Source organism: Lycorma delicatula, chromosome 1 (assembly GCF_047948215.1).
Source record: "Lycorma delicatula isolate Av1 chromosome 1, ASM4794821v1, whole genome shotgun sequence".
Taxonomy (NCBI): domain Eukaryota; kingdom Metazoa; phylum Arthropoda; class Insecta; order Hemiptera; family Fulgoridae; genus Lycorma; species Lycorma delicatula.
In genome coordinates, this window is record NC_134455.1 from 201736002 (window position 1) to 201763780 (window position 27779).

General features: G+C 30.9%; 1 protein-coding gene across 1 annotated transcript in view; it reads right to left on the minus strand.

The window, feature by feature from the left end:
* Fur2 (furin-like protease 2) overlaps positions 1-27779 on the minus strand; it is a 605551-nt gene that overhangs the window by 11115 nt on the left and 566657 nt on the right. Inside the window, exons 16-19 of the mRNA XM_075370714.1 lie at positions 21223-21499; positions 20894-21093; positions 15427-15696; positions 4565-4785 (exon numbers count right to left, since the gene is read on the minus strand). Of these exons, the coding sequence (XP_075226829.1) occupies positions 4565-4785; positions 15427-15696; positions 20894-21093; positions 21223-21499 (968 nt within the window). The remainder of the gene's footprint in view (positions 1-4564; positions 4786-15426; positions 15697-20893; positions 21094-21222; positions 21500-27779) is intronic.

Genomic DNA, 27779 nt, shown 5'->3' on the forward strand with positions numbered 1-27779 from the left:
ATAATGTCCGAATTACTGGTTCAAGGCATAACCAGTCTGTGTTCAGTGTTCACTCTGTTGACATCTGTACGTCTTTTGTGTGATGAATTGATATAATATAGTTCAGGGTAAACGTTTCTCGGTTACAATGTATTCTAAATTTCCATTTCATCATTTGAATTTGAGATGTGTAATGAATATTTTTTGTAATGTTTGTGTACTGTGTGATTTTGCAAAATGCCTAGAAATTGTGTAAACCCCTCCCCTAAACAGCTTTTGCTACATTTGTAGTGAGGTAACATTTAAATTTTACAAACATAGTTTTACCATTCTCATCAAAAAATGTTATGAGCTTTAATTTGGCTGCAAAGTTGGTGGGATCCCTCATATTTGTTGTGCTACTTGTGTCAGAGTCCTTACAAAAAGAGGGTTCTCGGCAGATGAATTTTGCTGTTCCAATGATTTGGAGGAAACCAAAAGATCATGCCACTGATTGTTACTTTTGTCTGCCTAATATTGTGAGCATTAGTTAAAAATCAAAGCACACTATTTTATACCCTAATTTACCATCTGCCATGAGGCCTGTGACTCACAGTGAATAATTGCCTGTGCCTAAACTACCAGAATATATCATACTCAGCGATGATCAACAACACAAAGATTTGGCAGTGGATAATGAGGATGTAAGGGTTGATCCAAACTATGAAGCTTCTTGTTCGTTTGCTGAATCACATTGACTAAGACAAGGGGACCTCATTAACCTTGTGTGAGATCTGAATTTATCAAAAAAAGGAAACAGAACTTTTAGGCTCATGATCAAAACGTTGGAACCTCCTCCACCACAAAACAAAAGTATGTGATTTTTTTCATGGTAGAGGTAATGACTTCAAAAATTTCTTTGTATTAGAAAATGGACTTGTTTTTTGTAATAATGTTTTGTCTTTAATGGAATCATTTGGTCATGAGTACAAAACAGAGAAGTGGCATTTATTTATTGATCATCTAAAACTAGTCTGAAAGCCATGCTTCTGCACATTGGAAATGAGTTTCCATCAGTGCCCTTACCTTACGCTATGAATATGAAAGAAACTTATGTGAATATGAAACTTCTGCTAGATAAAATAAACTATGAAGAATTTCATTGGAATATCTGTGGTGACTTGAAAGTAACTGCTCTGTTGCTAGGTCTTCAACTTGGCTTCACCAAATACTGTTTTTTCTTTGTGAATGGAACATCCTGACCCCATACGGGAAGACACCCTCCATGTGATGGTTTCAGTCGCCACACCACCCCCTCTGTACCTAGCCCTTATAGGCTTTACCAGAGATCATCTTCAGTACCTCGGCAATGACATCTTTCAGTCAAGCCTAAGCCAGGATGCGAATGACACAAGCGACAGTCCCATCAGTGTACTACTAACTAACAAAAAATCCAAACAAAACACATCTAGCCAAGTCTCAAACAAGACTGAATGACTTTCTAAAAACAAAGGAATAAACTCTACCTACCTGAAAGGTAAAAATGAGTTGACACACAACGAATCATAAAACACTAACAAAACATAATAATAACAATAAATAACATAACATAACCAATGGGAAAAATAAAATTATAACCAAATAAAAATAAAAACAGTAACAAAATAACAATAAAACCAAACATAAACACAGGGAAGGAAAGTCCAACAGAACATCACAACCCTTCAGCGATCCTTTCTTTTGGCAAATATGCAATAAAACTTTCTGTGATCACCCATTTGGCCTGGTTTTTCCAATTAACATGGAGATCAAGCCAGATCGACCCAATAACATAAAGCTGACAAATGGTCTCTGTGCATATTAAGTCATACCTAGCACATTCATATATCACATGATAAGCATCGCCCAACAATCTGCATTGTGAACACATACCAGAGTCCACCAGGCCGAATTTCTGTAGTCTGTCCAGAAAAGCATCATGCCCTGAAAGAAATTGCACCACATTTTTGTTCAGGTATACCCAAGTAGCATCCTGTAAACCAACAACATTAGGGAAAAGATCATTTGTATAACACCCATACTCTTTGTCTCATCATATCTGGCCTGCCACAGGGCGACACCAAGCTGTTCTATCGCCTTTATTTTATCCAAAGTCAAATCACCTCATTTCTTAGCAACATAATACTATTGCCTTTCAAGTGCAATCAAGTCTATTGGCTTCAAGTCTGCGATTACCAAGATCGCCTCCTGTGAAATTGTATGGAAACCGCCTGTTACCATTAGCAATATAAGGTGTTGAGCCTGTAACAAAATATCCCAATAGCTTTTAACCCTGTTGCTTGAACAAAATCCTGCACTAAATCCTTAACCTGGGTAGAGATACCTTATACTCCAGTCCTTGACTCATCATCTCCTGATGAGGAGGAATCATCACAATGCACTTCACCAGGAGTGCATTTTGCTTACCTGGATTTACCCTTCTTACTCCCTTTATCAGACATACTCAATATTAGTTGAATAAAAACAAACAAAGACTATTAAATTAATTTAAAGTTGTTCACTGTCAATAACAAGTCTTACAAATCAGATGGCAACGTAAACAAAGGAAAGACCAATCAGATCAATGAAAGATGGCCGCTGCCAAACACAATGACCAATCACAAAGAACCAATACGGCCATTGCCAATGTAAACAATATCACAACTGATTAATTAAAAAATTTATTTGACTTAAATTTATTAAATTCAAACAAACAGCTAAAACAACTGTATTTTATCAAAGAATACACCAACACAAAAAGATAAGCCATCCAGAAGGTGACTTAATAAATTAAACCACCCAACTATATTTTAGCCCAGATAGCCTGTCCAAACAAAAAAATTTGAAACAACCAATTACACAGAAAATAATATCGCAAAATAATGACCAAACAAACAATTACACCTTTATGAACAAGCAAAGAACAAAATTCACAAAAAAATAATATTGAGACTGCACAAATAAATATATTTGTTTGGAGCCGACTAAAAACATAACCTACCAATATGGCGTTGTGTGTTGAACTCTGTGAGTGGGACAGCAGAGACCGAAAAAATCATTACATACAGAAAGAGTGGCCAAACTGAACAGCATTAACTCCAGGAAAGAATAATGTTATAAGGCACAACTTGTTGATTCAAAAAATATTTATTTACCTTCACTCCATATAAAGCTGGGGCTTATGAAAAACTTTGTTGAAAGCAATGGATTGAAGTGGGCTTGGATTTTTTTTACTTAAAAAATAACTCTCTAAAGATCGGTGAAGCGAAACTCAAAGAAGGAATCTTTGTAAGATCTCAAACTGGAAATTTATTAAAGGATGACAACTTTGAAAGTATGTTAAATGAAGTGGAGAAAGCTGCATGGAAGTCTTTTAAGAGCATTTTTCAGAACTTCTTAGGAAACCATAAATCCAAAAATTACAAAGAAATAGTGGATGATCTTTTAAAAACTTATAAAATCATGGGATGCAACATGTCACTAAAGACTCATTTCTTGGACTTGCATTTGGATCTCTTCCCATCAAATATAGGAGCAGTCAGTGATGAAAATGGTGAATGGTTCCATCAGCATATTTTGGATGTGGAAAACCAGTACCAGGGCCAAAGTGGAATCCAAGCATGCTAGATTACTATTGTTGGACCCTAAAGAGAGATGTTCATGAGGCAAAATATTGTAGAAAATCAAATATTACTACGTTTTGGGTAAGATTATATTATACAAAGAATGCATTTTAAATAACAAATGTTGTAAAATTAAAAAAGTTATCTTTAAAAATCCTTACGTGATAAGACTAATTCTGAAACCATATTTAATTCAGGATGTAAAACACTATTAGATTCACCCATTTTCACTTAAAATAAATAATCAATTTTAATTAAAAAATAAATCAAATTGTGTGTACCAGTATTACATAAGAGAGGAAATAAATATATACAAAGATGCAATCAATGATTTTCAGGAACGGTTTGGTCACGTTAACAGAATGAGTGATACCAGGTTTCTTAAGAAGATATTACAATGGGTAACTGTACAAAGGAAGAAGAGAGAATGCCCAAGACACAACTGGAGGAATGATGTTAAAGAGACAATGAAAGGCAGAATTTTTGAAATTTAAGGTTGTGGTGACAGGCAAAAATGGAGACAGGAGCAAAAATGCAGAGAAGCAGCTATAGTTGTAATAATCTGTTAAAATAAAATTTAAAAAATAAATAGTCTTTTGTTACTTTTTATTTTATAGAACACTTACATATTATATTAAAAAATCTGCATGCTATTTTCAATATCTTTGTTTCTGTATTACATTTCTATGAGAAGATATGCAAAACTTACATTATGATTGTGTTTTTTATATAAATAGGGATAATGTGTGATGTAAATTTTATTAATTTATTACAGAATAGGAAGGAATTTTCTCTCAGAAAATAAATCAGGTTTCCTAAAATAAATCTTCTAAAAATGTCTCATGCTATTAAATTCTAAATTCTACTCCAAACCTAACATTTCTTACTCTGGGCCTAAGGTTTAAACTAATTGCAAACTTCTACTATAAAGATGTCCAGCATACCTGTAACGTGATGAAACCAACAGCAAAAACTACAACAACAGTGATTACAGTAACAACAGTAAAGGCAGTGATGGTAATAAATGGTGAAAATCCAGTTTGTGAATTACTTCTCAGGCTGGCATATGCATTGGCGTGAGCTATTAATGGATCACTGTTCTCTCGAGAAGCTTGTTCAAATGTTATGCGCCTTTTACCAGCTGGTGATGCATTGTGACATTCTCCTGTAAATAAAATCTAATTTAAAATATGCAAACCTGTGGCCACTAGATTTACATTTATATAGTATTTTGTCTCACTAATCTTTTAAATTTACTTAAAATATATATAATAATAAAAAAAAGAAGATATTTGAAGGTACAGTACAACCCTGCTATAATATGGCCAAATGGGGACATAGATTAAACCTGTGTTATAGGCTAACCGCGTTATTTCAAAGGTGAAGTGTGAAACTATAAAAATCAATGGCCATTGCGTTAATATTGTATTATAGTAGTAAATTATTATTAGTGAAAGATACAACCACAAATAAAATTACATTGTTATAAAATAAAATGTTGAATAATACAAAAAATTACCAAGTACTGAATGAACTGTACTTACTATATTTGTGGCTAGATTTCATTTTCACATTGTTTTTCTTCATACTTTTTATATATGCAGTACTTAACTAAAACAAATTTAATACGACAATACTATGCTTTACTTAAATACTATACTAGAACACATTTAAACAACATGTTTGAATGTACATAACTAAACATACAAATTTTTAAATTTGAGTAAACAATAGTTATCATAAAAAGAAGGAACTTATTTTTGTTTGGTTGGAGTTCTTGTTCTTTTTCTTATTTATATAAGATTTAATATTTTGCAAGTGTAACAAATGAATTTAATTACAATCCCTCTGTTGTTCCATCCACGTCATTAAGTGACTTGCATCGTTGAGAACTTCATTTATTTTGAGTCCATTAATTGTAACTACCTCGAATATGCCTTCACTTTCTTTGTCCGACAAATCATTCCCTGATGCAGTAACAGATTGTACAATTTCATCATCGGCCATATAATATACTATGGGACTATCGTTGTCCTATTGAACCCATTTTTCTAGATCAGTAACTGATAACACTGGTTAACATAAAGTTTGGAACTGAAAAGGGAGTAGGTTTTCTATATAGTATTTTATATGTTGAATCTGAATATGTATTACGAAACAACCCATCACATAATATTTTTAAATTACAACCCCTTAAATTAATTTTTCCCATCATTCGTGGAACAAACAATACAGATAGATAAGTTAGTATGTCTATATGTTTGCCTACTCACATCTGATTTATATTGGATGCATGCTGTAGACCTATATTTGATACATAACAGTTGAATGATGTCATTTCATGTCGAGCCAGACATGTCAGTAAGCCAAGTAATGAGTAATTCAATGTGATGAAATTTTCTTCAGAATGAGTTTAGTTCTTGATATGACTAGCTGTGTTCTTTAAATGTGGTAGTGGTTTTATCATACACATATTATTAAGATTGTTTGATTTACCGATTCTAATTGCTCTAACTTCTTAGAATGAAATTTCTGATTCCCTAGAAGGCTCAACCGATGGATGAATCCTCAACTTCAATAGATATTAATTACATTCCAATAGAATCAAATACTGAACCTCACCTCATCACATAAGCAGAACTGAGTGACCTAATTCGTGACTTGTGTTTGTCACAACACGCAGAACACGTGTTAAAGAATCAAATTTATTAAACAAGGATAATAAAATTTCAATACATAGAAATCGAAACAAAAATTTACTGAAATACTTTACAAGAGATGGTTTAGTTTGTTCCTGCCATGATGTTACGGGGCTAATGTCTGAACTGGACACAGAATATGTTATTCATGATTGGTGTTTATTTATAGACTGATCAAAAAGAAGCTTAAAAGCAGTGTTGTTGAATAACTCGAATAAGTTTTTTTCTAGACCACATATCACGTAGCACATGCTGTAGGAATGAAAGGAACATATGAAAGTATATCAAAAATTCTAAAAACTATTAAGTATGATGAACACTCATGGTGAATCATTGCTGACCTGAAAGTGATAGGACTTCTTCTTGGTCTCCAGAGTGACCTTACAAAATGTGTGCATTTCTTGTGTTTGTGGGATAGTCGGGCTACAGATAGTCAGCCAAAAAGAAATCAGTTTACACCAGGAAAGGAAATTGTTGTCAATATTCCACTTGTCTAAGCAGAACGTATTATTTTACTAACTCTACACCTGAAATTAGGGTGATGAAGAATTTTTGTAAAAGCATTAGATAAAGATGGAGACAGATTTAAATATTTAGTTGAGGTTTTTTCACAATTAAGTGAAGCTAAATTAAAAGAGATAATATTCATTGGGCTACAAATAAGAAAATTAATTCATGAAAATATATTTGACAGCAAACTGAATCCTAAAGAAGTAGTAGCATGGAAGTCATTCAAAGATGTTGTTACTAATTTTGTTAGAAACAAAAAAGCTGAAAATCATGATCAGCTTATAAATGAACTCTTAGTAAACTTCAAAAATGTAGACTGCAGAATGCATTGAAAATTTATTTTTTACATTCTCATTCGGACTTCATCCGTTTAAACTTGGATGACATCAGCAACGAACAAAGAGAACGCCACCAATATATATTGCAGATGGAACAATGCTATCAAAGCAGATGGGATGAATCTATGATGAGTGACTACTACTGGATGATAAAAAGAGAAGACTTCACTGAACACAAAAGTTAAATAAGAAAAATGAAATTAAGATAAAGTCTGCAAAATAAAGGTATGAATTTTAATTGTTTATTATTTTTGTATTCTATTATTTAAGAAGTTTCTCAATATTTTAAAGGATCATAACTAGAAATCTGAGGGTGATGAGGAAAAATTGATTTCATTTTAAGATTTAGCATAAAAAATACATTCACCTACTTTTATCTGTTCCAAATTTTTTTTTGTTGACCTGTATAATTTTTTACCAATACATGCAGAGTATTCTTCAGCATTATTATTGGTGAAAATATGAATATCCTCAATTGTGTGGTCATTCGTACATTTTGACCAACAGTTTGCTTTTGCCACACTGCTTACATTATTCCATGCAATTCCAGCATTGTATATAACATTTTTTTAATGTAAGGGTTTTCAAAAAAATCTTCAACTTGTAGTTCTGAGTTACAATAGCTATTATTAACTCTTTCAGATAATAGGCTTTAAAGGTTTGAATAATTCCTTGATCCAATAGCTGGATTAATGATGTATTTTTTGGTAAAAATATGACTAATTTTATTATTTTTTGATTTTAATAAGTCTGATGGTGGATGGGCCGGATAATTATCAAGAAGTAGTAAAGCTTTATCTTCCATTTTCTGCAGGTGCAAATTATTCTTGACAGATGGCACAATTCCTCATTAAACTACATTAAAAAAATATTTGATGTCATCCAAGAACTTTTACTGTTTTTATAAATCATCAGTAATGATTTCATTTTTATATATTTGAAACATCAAGGACTTCCATCCATATTTACCAATACACAGCATTTTTTAATTTATGATTTCAAGCTTTATTTGCAGACAATAGAAAAGTAATCCTTCTTTATTCATTTTCATACCTTCTTCTTCTTTTTTCTGTTTAGCCTCCAGGAATTACCGTTCAGGTATTACTTCAGAGGATGAATGAGGATGATATGTATGAGTGTAAATGAAGTGTAGTTTTGTACAGTCTCTGTTCGACTAATTCTGAGATGTGTGGTTAATTGAAACCCAACCACCAAAGAACAGTATCCACAATCAAGTATTCAAATCCGTAAAATCATTTTCATTCCTGACTTATTTGAAGCACACTTTACATCTAATAATTTTGTCGGCAGCAATTTATAATAAAAACCGGTTTTATCACAGTTGTAAATTTGTTTGTTACTATAAATATTTTCAGATAAACCTTTTTAAGATTTCAGAAAATTCCATTCTGCCAGGGCATCTGCTGAATGATGTTTATTCTTCTTCGATTTTTATTTGGCCTATGCTGTGATAAATTTTCCATCGTGATAACCATCCACTAGATGCACTAAAGTCATCACTGCTTTAATTTGTGAATTAAATTTTTGGGCTTGAGCTTATATAACTGGACTTGACAAAGGTATGCCTTCGCTATGCTTCTGTAAAAACCAGAGGTGCAAACATTCATCAACGGTGAAATGTCTCAAAGACAAACTTTTTCCTATCGTGTACTACATTTTCATCAACAGCATCAATAAAAGAACAGTTAATTTTCTTCTTTCATGCGGCCACGAATAGTTTCTTCCGGAACACTGAATTCCTGTAACAAGCTAGGTTCAGATTGACCCACTTTAACGTTTTTGCTGATATCAAGTTTGTCTTTAACAGAGAAATTTTTTGTTTAGAATACATTTTAGAATTACAGTATAAGAAGATACTGTGTAAAAACAGAAAATTTAAATAGTTAATGAAACAATCAGAACACAAACCAAATGTTGGAAAACCTGTTGTACATGGCACTGTCACTTACACTGCTTATTAAAATTTATGTAGAATAAACTGATAAAAAACTTTACAGACAATGAAAAAATATTAGTGGCAGATTAAAACGAATCACAAATCTTTGTGAGACCATAAATATGGCATTTCAACAGTGACTGTTGAATATGTAACGGTTGCAACTGTAATAAAGTGGAGGCACTAGGTCTTCTGGATACGAGTCATTCATCAAACATTTTTAATAAAATAAAATCGATTTAAATGGAGAATTGTACAGTACTGTATTTCTATCTAGATAATGTTGTAATTTCTAATAAAATCTATAATGCGGTATATTAACATAATTTAAAAAGGGTGCTGATAAGGAAAAAGGGGAAGTTAAGCAACATAACTTCTTGATATCATTATCTTATGTTTCTGTCATTCTGTTTATACACTGCAATAATTATACAGTAGTTTGATGGAGCTAAATGTATAAATGTAATTATTCTACACAATTTATTACTAAATACTGTACTTATAGGAAGCTGAAAAAAATACGCTTGTGTATATTTACAGTATTAAAATTTCAAAAATTTTTATACGTAATGATAATTTTCCTATATTGGGGGACATGTTCTTACCCACATCATAACTGTATGTGTGATTTTTTTTTTAACCATGTAATAGTGGGGTTGTATTGTAATGAGATTTAAGAAAACACGTAAAATTAAATTTACTAGTAGATTTAAGTTTCAAGCAAATATTAAGTTATAGGCAAGTGTTGTGGGAAGATGGTAGACCTCTTTCCTATATTCCTGCTGGTCTACATCTGGGTCATTGGGAAAATTAAACAGTGTGAAGAACAGATAAAATGCAAGCAGCCAAAGCTACATTTAATAAACTAGTTGTTTTCTGATAATCAAAGTTAAACAATACTATATGTAGTTTAATGCATGTTATTGTAATCTATTAGTAATGGATGATGATACATCATTTAATAATTTTAGATTTATAAAAATATTTACAGGCAGGCATTTAGTTTTAAACATAAATTCTATCTAGAAAATCATCATTTATCAAAGAAATAAAAATCTTTAACATATAAATTTTAATGAAGAAAATATCTTTTTGCAGTCTTATATGTTAATTGTTGGAGAAAATGATTGTTGGCTAAGCCAAGGCCTCTTGAAAGGCCTACCAGAGTCAGATTTAGCCTTTGAACTGCTCTGTGTAGAAGTAAAAAATCATGCCCCTATGGAACAACAATGTAAGCATTCTAAAAAAAAAGATGTATGGTCTTTTTTACTTTTTTTAGTGAATGTCCAAAATACAACATTGTAACTCAGTAATTGCACAACTTATAACAACTTTTCATTTAAAATATATCATTTAAACAAACAGTACAGGAATACAATTTTGTTATAAAATTTTAGTTCAGAGAATTTTTTAGTTAATTCAGAAACGTCTGAACTGTTACTGGGTTCATACTCAGTTCCTAATATAGAGAGGTCTGAAAATCTTGTTTGAGATGTTGTTTGCAAATAGTTCTTTTTTATTTTTAGTCTGAAAAAACTGCGTTCCCCAACACTTATTGGAAGAGTTAGTAAAATTCTTAGAGCAATGCCCAAGTTTGGAGCAAAATTAATTTTTGTTAATTTTTGTTACACACCACTAATATTTCATCACAAAGTTCCAGGCTGTTTATATTCGATAATTCTCTGTTTTTTAAAATGGTTTGTTCTAAAGAATTGATTACAGTTATCAACCAGGTGGTAAAAGAGTTCAATTTTGTATTTTTCCTGTGGATCCATTATGGGCTTATCCTGATTTTCATATCAAATTGTCTTTTTCATCAATGAACTCGATGTCTAGGTATTGATTCAACAATTTTATCTGTGACTATTTTGGATGCCATTTCACCAGTATCAACAAGGATGTTATTAAAGTGATTGCTGATCTCAAATTCCTAAAAAATTACTGGAACATTCCAAAAGTTTTATTGCCAATGCAATATCGTAATTTTTTCCCTGCATTACTTTACTGATGGGATTGATATGATTTAATACTTCAAACCATATCACGACAGAACAAAGAAATTTGTATTGATGTATTTGCTTAAGTAGCCCAGATGCTTCATCTCTTATTGAATTATCTATATCTTTGTTCTTGTAAATGCTAAGTAATGCATCACGTATTTGACCAATTTGATACCTTAGTGGCTTTATAACAATCAATTTGACTTTCCCATCTGGTATCGTTGAGAGGTTTTAAGGTTAGTTCTTCAACGAGCTTCAAAAAAATGGTCCATCTGAAAGTCAATGAAGAAAAAAAAAGTATGATTTTTGTACAATATTAAAGAAGTTGACTCCTCCTAATGATGATTTGGCCGTATTGTTATCACCATGTTAAAGGAGTGGCTGCCACATAGTAAAAAAAAGCATGATGGTTGATGTTTCTAATCTTTGCTTGCACCCCTGCATGTTCTCTTTCACATTCACACCATTATCGTACCCTTGGCCTCTCATGTTTGACAAAGTTAATCCCAGGTTTTCTAGCGCTCGAAGTAAGATATCGAAAAGTTGTTGGCTTGTTGATCTTTCAGTTGGAAGACAGCCCAGAAAATGTTCATGAATGTTGATGTCTTCTTGTTCAATCAACACATACCTTGAAATGAAGGTCATTTATTCTGCTTTACTCAAGTCAGCTGTATAATCTAATATAATTGAGTAACATTTTGATTTTTTCATTTCATTTAATATCTGACTTTTGACATTATGTGCAATCAGGTGAATGACCTCATTTTGAATGGTTTTACTCAAGTACATGGTTTTTTATAGTTGTTTGTTCAAAGCCCTCCTTACATGCTCCTCCATGACAGGATCAAATTCAGCTAATAGTTGGACTAGCCTTAAAAGATTCCATTATCATATTCAAACAAATTTTCATTGCTACCTCTAAATGCCAAGCAGCTTTCTCCTAAAAGTTTGACAATCGAAATTACACTTTGAAAAACGGCATTCCAATGCTGGGTTTCTGCATTCCAAAATCTTTGAGAAGTGGCATCTATTGTTTGCAAAGTTTTTAAACGAATACTAAATTCAAGCCTCAAAATGTTTTTTGTAGTTTCATGATTTTTGTGGGTTTGTACTATATGCTACCAATCTCTATAGCCATCTTTTGCTGAAGCAGATGTAGCTGTTGCAAAAATTTTATAGTAGAAGCAGAAAACTGGCTCTTTGGCTACAGAATACACCAACTAATTCCTGTGAATTTTCTATTCGTTGCTGAGATATCTTGTGTAGTTGTTTGAGGTGAACCTATGTCCGCTGGTATTAGTAGGGAAATCAAAGTTGTACAATGGGGATGCTGGATCTGCTTTCGAAAGACAAATCCTTTCTGCATCAGAAATACATTCAGGTCTAGTCCTGGATCAGAACTCAAAACCAAAACGAGTGGATGATCTTCATCTGTCTCCATCTGCAAGAGCGATGCATTTTCTACCTGTTTCTCTTCTTCCTCTTAGTCTTCTTGTTGCTCAACATGATAATGGCAACATATTGCTCAACGCTTTCCAAATCATCTTGATTTTTTTCATTTATACTTGGTCTAGAACTGTTTTTGAAAAACGTTTCCAAAGCCACAGCCTGTTTTCTTTAAGGATACTTCTGTCTTTAGTCTTTGTTTCCTGAACTGGCTATCAGGTAATTTCTTTTTATCATTTGACATTCTGTCAGTAAAGAAATAATGGAAATAAACAATCACTGAGATACAACTTTAAATAGAAAATCTATTTTTAATTAACAATCTTTCATATTTACTTTTCTATCTCCACCCCTGTATATAATGCAAACATTTTAGTCTTGGAAAAAAACACTAAACAGTTTGTTAGGGAAAAAGCTACATGAAACAAAATTTCAATAACTAAGATCAACCAGATTCATCAATCCATTTTTGAGCAACAAATGCAAAATACCAAAATCAAATTAAAAAAAAATAACAAAATTTTCTAATGAAAAAAAACAGTACACAAATTAAATATTAACAGCACAATTAGAAAGTAAGTAATTGAAATCTTCATAATTAATCTTTTATAGAACTCCAATGCAAATGAACAGGATTAATTTCCTTGGTGATAATTACAGGTGTTCATCACAGAGAAAATACTTTCAAATGGAATCTCCTGCGACAGAATAAACAGAAACAAAATACCAGAATCAAAGTAAAAAAAAAAATATATATATAATAAATGAATAATAAGTAAAGTTAAATAAATAAATGCAAAATGAACTTCAAATGGAATCTCCTGGCCATCTCATTCCATAAATTTTCCGATGCAGATGTTCATCACAGAGAAAATCTTTTATACAAAGTGTTGAAATAATGCATGCATATTTGACAGTGAAATATTTTATAATCATATCTTGCGCGCAAGATTATTCCTCAGTATCCAACTTTTTTTTATATTAATGCATTGTATTACTATATCTGTAAACATTTTGTTTAGAAGGCTATTTCTATTTTTAATACTAGTTATATTTAGATATCCATGAATAAAAAATTAATAAAACATAATAATGCATGTTTGACAGTGAAATATTTTATAATCATATCTCGCTAAAATCATTATCCAAATTGTTCTAAATCAACAATTCCAACGGTAAGAACAATTATAAACAAAAATGGTTAAAAGTCTTACCTTTGGGCAGACTTCCTTCAGGAGAGCTATGTTAAGATTAACTTAACAAAAATTACAATTATTTAATATATATTATTTTTCTATATATTATGTATTTTGTTTGTTGCTTAGGTCAAGGCTTAGCAAAATAAAGTGCTCTGCTCACTGTTGCCAAAGGTTCAAACAAATTAAGAAACCACTGCAATTCGAATTGAAATCACTCACCTGCTCCAAATGAAATCACTCACTAAAAAATTTTGAAAATACACCACACCTCCCACTACATAACAACTTTTTCTCTCCCACCAAAAGCACCAAATAATTGTTATTGAGAAATTTAAAAAAATAATTTCATTGTCACTCAATTTTAATCCTTTAACACAGAATTTCAAAAAATCTTTTCTTAATATGCTGTTAGACTGTAAGAAGAACATGTCCATAAATTTTCATCATTTTATTTTCAGGAGTTTTTGTAGGGTTTTTGGTGATTATAAATCACATGACATGTTTTTATATATATATATTTAAATATACTACTTTTGCAGAAGACTGAATATATTGGGTTGTCTACAAAGTATTGAGCCTTTGGAGACCAAAGGCCCAATACATATTATTAAAGCTCTATATTGTTATTGGAAAATAACATTATGAGACCACACATGCTCAGTTTTTGGTGACCTCTGCCATTTTTCCAACAACACCATAATCTGGTTGCTATTTAACTTCTGTGGATTTTGGCCAAAAACTTGTGACATGTGGTTTTGACAGGCCTCTTTTGAAACTATGTTAACATTATTCAGGGAGTTCTGCAGAGACTGAAACAAATGATAATCTGATGGTGCCAGGTTCTGGCTATTAGATGGATGTATTAAAATTTCCAGTCAAGCTCTCTCAATTTCTGACAGGTCGTTAAAGATGTATGCGGTCTGGCATTGTCAGCATGGTACACAACTCCCTTTCTGTTGAGCATTTCAGCCCATTTCTTTTGAATTGTTAGGTTTATTTGTGCTAATTGCTGACAGTACAGGTCTGAATCTATCGTTCTGCCTGGTGGCAACAACTTGTGATGCATAATGCCCTTCCAATCCCACCAAATGTGGAATTCGTGGGCATCAGTGTGGGCTTTATGGCAAAGCCCACACTATGACTATGGAGCTTCTCCTCACTTTAATTATGATCTTATTTGCACACTGTTGTTGTAGGTTATCCACTTTTCATCACTTGTGTGGTCAACTGCTTCAGAAATGGCTTGACTTCATTATGTTTCAGTAGAAATTCATAGACAGAAATTCAATTGAGTAAATTTTTCTGAGTCAGAACATGTGGCACCCAAATGTCAAGCTTCCTTTTCGTAGCCAGATTTATACAAATGGTTTAACACTATTTGGTGATGGATGTTTAGATCACTGGTGATGTCATGACTGCTTACATGTTGGTCTTCCTTGACTTTTGCCAGAGTATGCTAATGCTCTCTCATACACAAAAGCTCACTTCTGTTTAGATTACCTATTATAAAAATATATATCCAGTAAATGGTCTTCTGCAAAAGCAGTTTTTTCAATAAAGTTCCTGTGCTTATTTTCTCACTTAAAAAAAAATTAGATCACAAAATGGTGAGATTATAAGGTGCAAGGATCAGAAAATTATATAAATAAATACAAACCAGTCTCTTTATCACAAGAACAACAGTTTTGTTGATTTTGATGAGTGCAGCATGGAACGCATTGATTATTTAATTTATCAAGGTGTAGCGGAAATGTGCAAGAGAGACATGAGAAAGGTCCAGCACCTGAACAAGTTTTGCATGAACTATCACAAGGTTTACACAACTGTGTTGGAGGATCATAATACTGGGATCCTAGACATTCCATACATAAGCCTCCATCAAGCATAAAATGTGGAGGACATGATGTGCACTGCAGAGGACCTTCACCTGAAAAAAAAAATAGATCTTAAAATAAATTTATTGTAACTTTATTGCTTAAAAGCTATGCATCATTTCTCTCATTATTCCTGACAATAAAAATTACTAACAACTATCAATTTTTCAAACTGAATCAAGTATATTAAATGCAATATTTAACATACTATATTAATATGTCAGATATATTTTTTATTTTTTTATTTTGATGAGTTTGCAACATAAGATTGAAGCTGGTGCATGGGAGATGAAAATTGAATATTTGTAGCGAATGAAAAATGCCATGTCTGACCAGGATTCAAACTTGGAACCTCTGGATGAAAGTCTGAGATGCTATCGTTCATCCTCAGTGATAGACACACCCATTTTCATTATTCAGAAAATAAATATGTACTGTCAGAAAAATAATTAATTAGCTCTCCCAGCAAACAGAGGACAATGAATTAATTAATTGGCTTATGTGTACATACTGTTGTACGCTAAATGTTTATGTAATTAATTGATAGGAACATTTATCAGAATTTCCATTTAGGAAACAATTTCAATAAATTCTCATTCACAGACATCAGTTTTTAAGATACATAATAAAAACTAAACATCCACTTATTGAAGCATTATACATTTCAATGAAACTGTTTATTAATCTGTTTTTGAAAGCTTTAACATGATAACATTTGTAATCCTCATATCATTAACTATCCATGTAATCTCATTAAATTTTCATAAACTATGTCATAACATGAACAAAATTTTAAGCATAGCAACTGGAACTATGAAAAGAAAAGAAAATAAACCAATAAGAAGAATTTATTCATTAAACTGACAAATACTCCTGATATACTTATTTACCTTTTTAATAAGAAAAAAGCAAATATATATTTATTTAAGTTAAAGACAGCTTTCTTTCTTTCTTTGTTTGTTGATGATCACTTAAAAAAACAAATATAGGCTATTCTGAACAATAAATTATTGCTTGAAATAAGTAAAATAATTTTATTACAATAAAACTAAAACTCAAAATTTTGTAATTAAGCTAGAATTTGATTTAAAAAAAAATAATAATGCAGATTATTCCATTCCATCATGTCTGCTGATATAACAATGGGGAAAAAGGAATAAGAAGAGATTGCAATAACAAAACAACAATTGTGACAGTAGAGGCTAAAACCAACAATCGTATACTTATCTTCTTTTAACATAAACATCTTCTTTGTCTACAATTATACTGAGCAAACATTTTAAACAAACTCTCATGTTTGGTCTTAAAAAGCTCCATTGGATACAGTACTAATGTATATCTTTATTATCCTTGTTCTATGCCAGTAATTTTTATACTGTTGTCATCTAATGCCCCATTGCTGTATGGCTTAAGTCACTGAGGTGTGCTGTTTGTTCTTAAACACAGATATAATTAAGCAGACTAGCCTAACATATAAAGTTTACAATAAAACTTGAATTTTTATCTTCTTCAATTCATATCTTAATGCGTAATTTGAAGAAAACCCTATACATCTACCAACTAATTGAACAATAAGGCTAACCTCCTTCTGTAGTTTTCTTGCATGTGTCACAGATGGCATTACCCCTCTGTGATGAGATACTGATCTGTGAGTAGGAAATTATATTATTCTCTGATCACCAATGCATGCATTGGTGATTAGATGATGTTTGTCTTATTAATGTAAAATAAGTCAAACCATTACATAACCTACATATTAAAAAAAAAATCACTGTTTAAGTGATGAATTTTTTTTATTTCATTTTTAATTAAATTTTAAGGGGCTTCAATTGGTGAGGTAATTAGCCAGGAGAAATTGCCAATGCCAAGAAATGAAATTGCACCCAAAGGCATTTAACTTTTAAGATTTGTAGGATGTATTAAATGGGATATATTAAATAGGATGTATTATGAGAATGGGATGGTTTAAATGAGGCTTTGTTTACTGGCATTTTACCTTAATTCATACCATTTAATTTTTAGGATGCTACTACTGGAGATATTCCAGGTTTTGCAGAATCTTCGGATTGTAAGGAAATGCTGGTTACTATCTTTCCCAGGTCCAAATAAAATATTATATATCTAATATAAAAAATATTATGTATATCTTTAATTAAAATTATACAGATCATTCTAAAAGGTTCCAGCTAAATTTTACAGGAGTATTCCTCAGATTAAAACAATAAAAAGAAGTTCTTGCATACATGAATCCAGAAGCAGTTTGTTTTTTGAGTTACAGTTAGCAAAAGAAATTCTACTCTGATTTCTGTCCTAATCATAAAATGAGTAAATACTGATATTTTTGGAACGCAAATTATGGGGCAATGTCAGTAGTTTGATGTACTTTTATTTGAAAAGTTTTTAAATGAATCTGAGAATTTAATCTCAAATAGTTTCTGAGAAAACTGTCACAAGCCCAAAAAATTAGAGTCAAAAGACAACTGAATAAAAAAAAAAATCTTTTTTATATTTAAAAAAAACTGTAATATTTTCAGACACTACCAAAGATACAGATCTGCCTTCTGGGATTAATTTTTTCAAGCTTAATAAATATCAAACTATCAATATTATACCAAAATTTGTACCCCAAGAACTTCAGCATAGCTTCAATTTACTGTTTGAGCAAAAATCTGGCAAAACTTTCCCTTAGCCATAACAAGAATACAAAGCGGTTCATGATCCATGTTTCTGTGAACATTTTTCATTATTTTCATCAGAGGAATAACCAATTAATTTTAACATTAACTTTCTGGAATGCTAAGTGTATTTTTAATCTATTAACTTAAAGCAGTAATTTTAAGAGTTGATGATACCGGTAATTTTTAAGTAATTCTTTCTAGGTAGAAGCTTATTAAATTTAAATCCAACTTATGCAAAAGAGAGGAAATAATTATTTAAAGTACTGGCAAAAAGTTATAAATATTACATCCTTTGTGCAGGATTAATAAACTAAATAATACAAAAATATTATTTGATTATTATAAATGGATACATAACTAAAAAACAACCTAAACCAAAAAAAAACCTCAATCCAAACAAGAACAAACAAACTAGCTAAAGCGCAAAAATTAACCTGAAACACCTACAGTAAAAAAAAGTCTATCCATAAACACAAAAATAAGACATTACAATACAATTATAAAACTGGAAAACATGTGTAGCACAGACACCCTTCCACCTGAATGAACAGTCAAATGACTGATAAACTTCAGAAAATCTAAAGAAGAATTGGAATAAACTGCATCAACAAAAAGTACCAGAAAGACAGACAGTGATGATTGTGCCCAACAAAGTCATATATAAAGAGTTAGAACCCATCACTGAGAGTATGCATAAGAGGAGATTACGATTCTTTGGATACATCATGAGGTTGCAAGATTTGAGACTTCTGAAACATCTGGTTACAGTACAATCTTGACTCGAAAAACTCCAAGACAAGATACAGATGGATCAGAGAAATAAAAGAGGATCTGAAGGAAATTGGCCTTACACCAAAAGACGCTGCAGACAAGATAAAGTTAAACAAAAAAATCAAGGACAAAAACATTCGCTTCACAATCACAAATTTAATTTAAAACTCACAACATGAACATTTTCAACACCAGAAAGCAACACATGATAAAGTACTGGGAGGATGGCAAGGCCCGAACAATTCCTTCAAAGAGAGTTTGATAGTGAACTGACTAAAGTAATTTTATGCGGTTATAAAAGATGAAAAGAAAAAAATTGATACATTCTTCTCTACTACACTTGTAATTCAAAGTCAGCAGATACAGTTAACTTAACTACATCTACTGCACGTTGAACAATTTGAATTTTGTGAATAACTTTATGAACTTATTGCATGAATAACTTTTGATTGTAACTGTATTTTATAAGCATCAGACTGTACAAATGTATGCAACTGTATTAAGCAGGTAATATAGAAATGCAGCATTACAAAATGCAATAATTAAAATAAAAAATTCCAAGAATGCTGTAATTTTAATTTAAATCTCTGAACTTTCATCCCTATCAATCATATTAATTCATTCTTACAAAACAATACTAATAATACAATCTCTAAAATTCTTTCTATTTCAGATTATCAAAAGCAAAATTAATAACAAAAGTAAGGTGTGTTTTCTTTATTTGTAATTTAATCAGGCATTGACTGAGTTTTAGATATTGACTGTGAACAACTTTTTTTGCAAATAGTTACTCATCTAGAAATGGTGAGAGATGCAATGGTTTCCAGAAAAAAGTTACCTACATTAATTAATCTTTTTATATCTATGTAAAAGTTTTGACTGTGGATTTTGAGCTTCATCTACAAAACTGGAGAAAATAGGCATAATATTCTTCTAAGTAGGAAACAATATATAGAAAAGGTCAGGAATAGAAACAATTTATTGGTTACAGCTTGCTAAACTATCAGAGTGCCACAGAGATATGTATGTATGTGTGTGTTCGCGCACATGCGCATGCGTGCGTGCATGCATGTGCTCACACTGATAATTTAGCAAGTTGGGGGTCAATAAATATATATATATATATATATATAAATTAATTGATTAGATTTAATCAAGTAGTAATCTATACTAATATTATTTTCTGTTAACATAAAAAACTGTGTACCTCAAAACTATACTACAGAATGACCAGAGTACAATCTAAGAGTATAATTTTTGAAAAGCCATTTCATTTAGTAATGAAACAATCCTGTGATATGTAATCTACATAAAAAAAGAAACTAGCTCATTAATGAAATAAATGTTCAGAATTACACTGAAAATATTTTCATATTTTTACCTTTACATTAACTGAAATAAGATACAAAATAAGTGTGAGGAAGATGTTAAAACCTAGCAAGTGGCACAACAGGTGACTCAACAGTGGAAAATTGATTCAGCCAGTTCTACCAACATTCACCGTAACAAACTGATACTTCTTAACTGAATGAAACATTAGTATTAAAATTAACACAGAAAAAGAATGTGCATTTTCTTCCAAATAATATAAAAAATCAAATGATCACAATAGCTCAATTAGTAAAGATTTAATAACACAAAAGTAAGTTTTTTTTTATAAATCATAATTCATTTTCTACACAGAAGTATACTATTACTGTTGGTTATTAGTTACCATAATTATTTTTCTGAAGAAGTTATTACAATATGTTATTTCTTAGCTTTCTCTAAGAATTATATCCAAAACAATTCAATCAAATACCTTTACATGTGCGACAATAATGATGACACTTCTGACATCCAAAATTACTCATAAAAAATCCTTGTGGACATTCTGGATGACACTCTCCACCAGCAAGTTGCCAACCTCGGGGACATGTGACACACTGATCCCTACGTGGGCCACTACATGTATTACAACTGAGGTAACACTTAGCACACGTCCCTACATCGCTGTAATAACTGAAAAAAAAAAAAATTATGTTCTGATGAATTAATTAAAACTTTGTAACATATCAATTAAAAAAGGTTTTTAAACTAAAATTTACACCATTTAATTCAAAATGGATTTATACTTAATCATAAACTTACCCCTGAGCACAAGTTGCTCGACATTCCCCGCTCTGAAGCTGTAATCCAGTCATGCATGTAGTGCAGTTAATTCTTGAGACACATTCTGTACAAGAGTGCAAGCAAGGTATACAAACTGACTGTTCAGAATAAAATCCAACAGAACATGCAGCTACACAAGATGAGTTTTCTAGTAACAATGGGTTTGGACAAGTCAAACAATTACCAGCTGATGCCCCGTCACATGATTCACAAGATGAATGGCAAGATTCACATTTGGAATTTCCAAAATATTCATCTAAAAATTAACAAATACAAAATATAAAATATATATACAGAATAAGTTAGTACTATTTTTTAAGAAGTGAATATTTTTCATTTTTCCTGATAAATCTTTTAAAAAATCTTCTACTAAGAATCAGAAAAATAAAACAGAAATTTAAAACGTTATAAATTTAAATTTATGTTTTAAATTATGTTAAATTAAATTATTCTTAAATGAATGCAAAGAACTTAGACTACGGAATAAGATAATAATTTAGTTTTTTCTTAAAGAACAAAAATTAAGCTGTATTTTTTTATGAGGAAATATTAACTGGATAGTCAAGGAAAAACTTGGCGACAAAACTGTTTTTTAAAAACAGCTCTGTCATAACTGTGAACTGTTAAACTATTATAGTCAAAATATATTGACTTACTAATTAATTCTTGCTTTGTTTAATAAATCTGTCAAAAGTTTCCTAAATATTATTATTATTAACATTGAACATTATTGAGAATAAAGAAAAATGGAAAAAAAATTGAATATAAATATTAATGTTATATACTTTGTATTCTATTTATTTTTCCACATGTAAGATCTTTATTTTCTTTTATTAACCAACATGATTTTCACCAATTCTGAGAGAAAATCAAACACTTTCATCAAGTTTTGCTTAAATCAAAATTTCATGCAATTACACTCATTATACAGAATTCTCTTGCATACTTAGAAATTAACTGATCAACCTATTCTAGGTAACAATATTTTGTTCCCACCCTCATTGTAATAGATGCCTCTACTCACATATGATTCATCTTATCTTTAGATAATTATATGTATCTCTTTATATAACCTGATTGCTATTTCCTGTCTATTGAAACCTTTACAATGGACATATTTTTTTCAAAAGTTACAAGCATTAAACATTATTTTCCTTTAAAACTAAATTTATAATATAAATATATGATTTTTTTAAATTAAATTAACGTATATGTTGATTAATCTGGCTATATCCGTTCTATTGTTGACAGCATTTGTATTTTTCTTAATGTATATCATTTCTAAAGTAGTCCTTTTATGTGTATTTTGTTATTTCTCTAATATTTTGGTGCTGTTGAAATCAAATGAGTGTTTATGTTCTATTGTGTATTTTGTGTTCGCTGTCGCTTCCATTTTTCTATATTTATAGGCTTCTATTCTTTTTTTAAGGTATTGAGATGTTTGTCCAGTGTACACAGCATTACAATCTTTACATGAAATGCTGTATACTATGTTGGCTTGTTGATTTATTTCTACTGGCGATTTTAATTTAGAAAACATACTATTCAGATTGCTGTAATTTTGATGGGCTATTGCAAAATCCTTTTGTAGCAATTTTTTAATCTATTCAGACTGATCTACAACATATGTTAATGCAACATAATTCTCACTCTTATTATTTTTATTAGGATGGTTGGCTGATATATTACTATAGTGTTTACAAATTGTATTTTTAAATATTTTATTTAAGATATTTTCCAGATAATTATTATTTATTAATAGATCTTTTGCTTTTTTTATATATTTTGGTCTAGCTTCGGGAATTGCAAACTTTATTACTCTGCAATATTCTTGACTACTGATTTTTTATGTTATATTGGTTGTGTTTATAGAAAATTGAGGGATCTGCCTGAAGATGTTAGTTTTATATACCATTTTGTTGATACTTTCTTTTCGAAATGAGTTACTGTTTAATTTAAAAGTTTATACTGTGGTTAATCTTAACTTCCTTTGCAAATTGTATATGTTCATTAAGTAGGTTAAATTCTTTTAATATTAAATCAATATCCTGTTCATGTGCACACACTAGAATGTCTCTATGTATCTTTTATAGAATGAGACCTTAGTATTTAATCTTTCTAATACTTTATTTTCTAAGTATTCCATAGTTAGGTTTGCTAAGTAGCCTGAGATTGGTGACCCCATCGCTACTATAAACCATGTCATTGTTTATATAATTTATGCTTAAATTTAAAATATATATTATCTGTGCAAATATTTATACATCCTAAAAATTCTGTTTTTTTTAATTTTAGCTATTTTTTCAATTTTACTCCATTTGCTTTTATCACTTCAAACACTAAATTCTTCGGAATGCTGGTACATAATGAAACTACATCCAACGAAATTAATTTGTGGTGTGTGGGTATTATTTGCTTATAAATAAGTGTGTGGAATTCCCATGAATCTTTGATGTTGTATTTATTTTTTCTGATTATTTATTGTAATATTTTAACCAAAAATTTGGATAGCTTGTACGTTGGACTTTGTATACAGTTTACTATAGGTCTTATAAGATAACCATTTTTATGTAATTTTATTAGACCATAAATTCTTGGTGGTATCGCGCTATTGATACTAATTACCGTATTTATTTGAGTACCCCCAGCACTTTTTTCTTGGAATTGGAGAGAAAAAATAAGGGTGCAGGGCTTACTTGAAACTTAGCCTTTAGCCAGGATAATTTATGTAAAGAAAACGTTTTCTTGTAAGTACCTAAATTCAATCATATAAATATAGTTACATTAGGCTTTTTTATCAATACCGGTTGCCGCTTATACAGTATACATCCTTAATAATTAACATCCTGTTCATATTATCGATAGGAACAAAGTTACGGTATTTTTATAAAACTGATTCATTCTGCTTAGGCTGCACCTGGTTCTAATGACACTACAGTTACAGTATCAGTTACCCATTGTCGTCTTGTCTATTTGCCATAGTCATTGTACTGTTTGTATATGTGGACGGTTATGTGCAGTTTAATGCGTGATTTATTTTAATTAAGGCATTAAAATGAGTACAAAAGGACAGCGTCTACAATCTTTTACTGTAAATGAAAAACTGCATGTTATAGAAGACGCTGAAAAAATTGGAAATTGGGTGGCAAAGCAAATTTGATGTAGATGAAAGCTGCATTCGAGACTGGCGAAAAAAGAAACAACTTCTGGTGAAAGGCACTAGTAATAAAAGGGCTTTCCGTGGCTTAAAACCAAAATACACAGACGTAGAAAAAAAATTGTATGACTCTGTTATGTAAAAAAGGAAATGCGATTATGCTGCCACGACAGACGTATGTCAATCATATGCTCGTGAAATCACTAAATCATTGAATAAAGTTGATTTTAAAGCAAGTTATGGATGGATAACATGAGTTTTTGCATGAAATGATTTCTCAATAAGACGAAAGACGACCATTTCTCAACAACTTTCAGACGCTTACGAACAAAAAATATTACATTTTCACAAATACATAATAAATCTTAGAAAAGATAAAGGCTATTTGCTACCGTACAGGTAAATGAAGTTATTATCAGAGCACAGGAATCAGGTTGGATGGATAAAAACTTAATTTTAGATTGGATCAGGTGTATATGGCAAAAGCGATCAGGAGATTTACTTAATAAAAAAAATTCCGGTATGCTAGTAATGGATAGTTATCGGGGGCATATGACTGATAAAGTGAAAGACATTTTAAAAAAGGGTATGACAGACCAAGTAATAATTCCAGGCGGACTGACATCTCTATTGCAACCACTAGATGTCTGCATTAATAAACCATTCAAATCTGCATTAAAACAACTGTACAGTAAATGGATGGGTGATGAAAATTTCTTTCTCACACCTACAGGAAGAATCAAATGCCCATATTTTAATCAGATTTGTGTTTGGATAAAAGATGCTTGGGAAGGTTTTCCCACGGAATTAGTAAGAAAAAGTTTTTAAAAATGTGGAATATTAATGAACTTGGTAGTGAAGACGATCACCTTGGACAGAGTAACATGGAGACTACTGGTAACTCTTCTACAAACAGTAACAGTGATTAATTAAACATAAAATCATATATTAAAAAGTGTACTGAAATGGTCCTTTTCAACATCATACTTTCTTTTCGTTTTACTGGCTTACTGAATCTGAACTAAACTAGTACTTCGTTAATTAATTATTAATGTAATATTAATATTGTAATTTAAATGAACAAATTAAAAACTTTACTTTCTGAATATTTTCGTATTTACGTATTTTTTTATCATATCTGTTGCACTTTAAAATATTGGTATATACTCGATTTTTTTTTAGACTTTCGGTCCAGAAAATCGCGATGGTGGGGGGGTACTCAAATAAATACAGTACTTATCAGAAATCCTGATACATACACATCTTAAAATGTGAAAGGTTAAGAATTAAATTAGAGTTAAAAAATTAGATAGCGATATCGACTTATTGTTAAATGACGAATTGAAATTTACTGTTGTACTGGACCTTGTCTCTAATTTACACGGTAAATACTTATTATATAACAAGTATAACAGTAACACCTAACTGCTAACTCAAATGATGAAAATACAGCCGTTTAGACCTTTGAAATAAAAGTCTGTTATCTAGATTAAAATCATCAATAGAAAAAATCAACAAGCCAATGTAGTATTTTGTGTAAAGACGCTGTGTATATTGGAAAGATATTTCAATGCCTTAAAAAAAGAATAGAAGCTCATAAATACAGGAAAAAGGATGTGACAATGCTCACAAAACACACAATATAACATAAACAATTGTTTGATTTCAACAGCACCAAAATATTAAACAAAAAACACATAAAAGGACCTGTCGAAAAGTGGTGCTGATTCTTTTAATAAATTAAATCTTTGAGTTCTTGTGATTATAATTATTTTATTGTAATTGTAAATATCATTTATATGTACAACATTAATAACTTGTAAATCTTTATGAAAGTTTATTGTATTAATAAATTACACCACACAAATGAGTGAAATAAGACTTGATGAGTACTTATCGAGACTTGTAGTAGCCCCATCAAAGACTGGATTAGAACTGCCTGAATGAAGTGAGGAGCTTACTGTGTATGGAGCCACTGAATCATCAGGAGCTAAGTGCATCTGAAAGGAACTGTCTGAACTGTATGGAGCTGAGTGCATCTGAAAGGAGCCGAGTTAAATGTAAAGAGCCGAGTGATGCCGACAGAAGCCAAGTGCATCTGTAAGGAGTTGTGTGAACTGTACAGAGCCACTGAATCATCAAGAGCCGAGTGTGAATCTAACTGAAGCCAAAGATCTTTAAATTTTTAAAATCCTAATTTAAATGAAAATTAATGTATCTCATTAATAGTGAATTTTAAATAACATGAATGAAACGTAAGTCTATATAGGACCACTCTAGAAATAACATAAATGATGAAAAATATAAATGCTGTCAACAATAGAATGGACATAGCCAGATTAGGCAACATAGATGTTAATGTAATTTTAAAAAAATCATACTTATTCTGTATAATGGGTGTATTATATATTGACACCTGAGGAAGCTTAGAGAAAATTCTAAATTAAACGTAGTGAATTTAATTTATAAATTTGTATAGTTGATTGGCCCAAGAGATTAATTACGATAATATTTTTAAGTAAAATATCTTTTGTTATTATATTTAATTCTATTCACTCAAGATGAAAATAAATTTTATTTAAGTTAATAATCATATATATATATATAAACATATATACAGTACATTTAATTTCGTTTTTTTTTAATAATTTTTACTTCCTTATATGAAGTAAAAGAAGCATTATGATCGTAAAAAATTTCGGTTTTCAGATTTCAACAGAAATATCCATTTTGACAACTTTCGGCATGACATCTGTATGTAGGGAGATATGAATCTCACACAAGTGAAAAATAATTCGCCAAAGAATGATGAAATTTTGGATTTAGGACTGTTGTAACATCTAGTTGTACACCTTCCCTTTTGATTGCCACTGACTGGACCAAAAGTATCAAAAAAAGCCCAAAATCCATTTTTTTGGATTTTGGGCTTTTTTGATACTTTTAAACTTTAACTTTAACTTTAACATCTTTACTAAACCCAGCCCTAGGGAGGGGATGAAGGTTATGGCATTGCTGAATCTGGAGTCTCCTCACTGGGAGTTAGAGGCAGGCATAAAGTAAAAGATCCAACCGGCGGGTTGACTTGCCTTGCCATATGTTCAGCTGGAGGGTGGGAAGACCCATTAGAGTTAAAAGGCACTCCCTTGGACTGTGTTATACTTAACTGTGGGGGTCCGGCTCAGGGGAGGGGTATAAAATAAAAGTAAAAGAAAAAAGGCATACAAGGAAGCCATGTGGTATCCACATCAGATTTTGTAATTCATATTCTATTATTTATATATATAATTTATTAAAAAGTATTTTCATTATAACCTTTTGATAAATCCTGCGTCATCTGATTAAATATAGATGAAACATAATTTTTTTTTTATAAAACCAT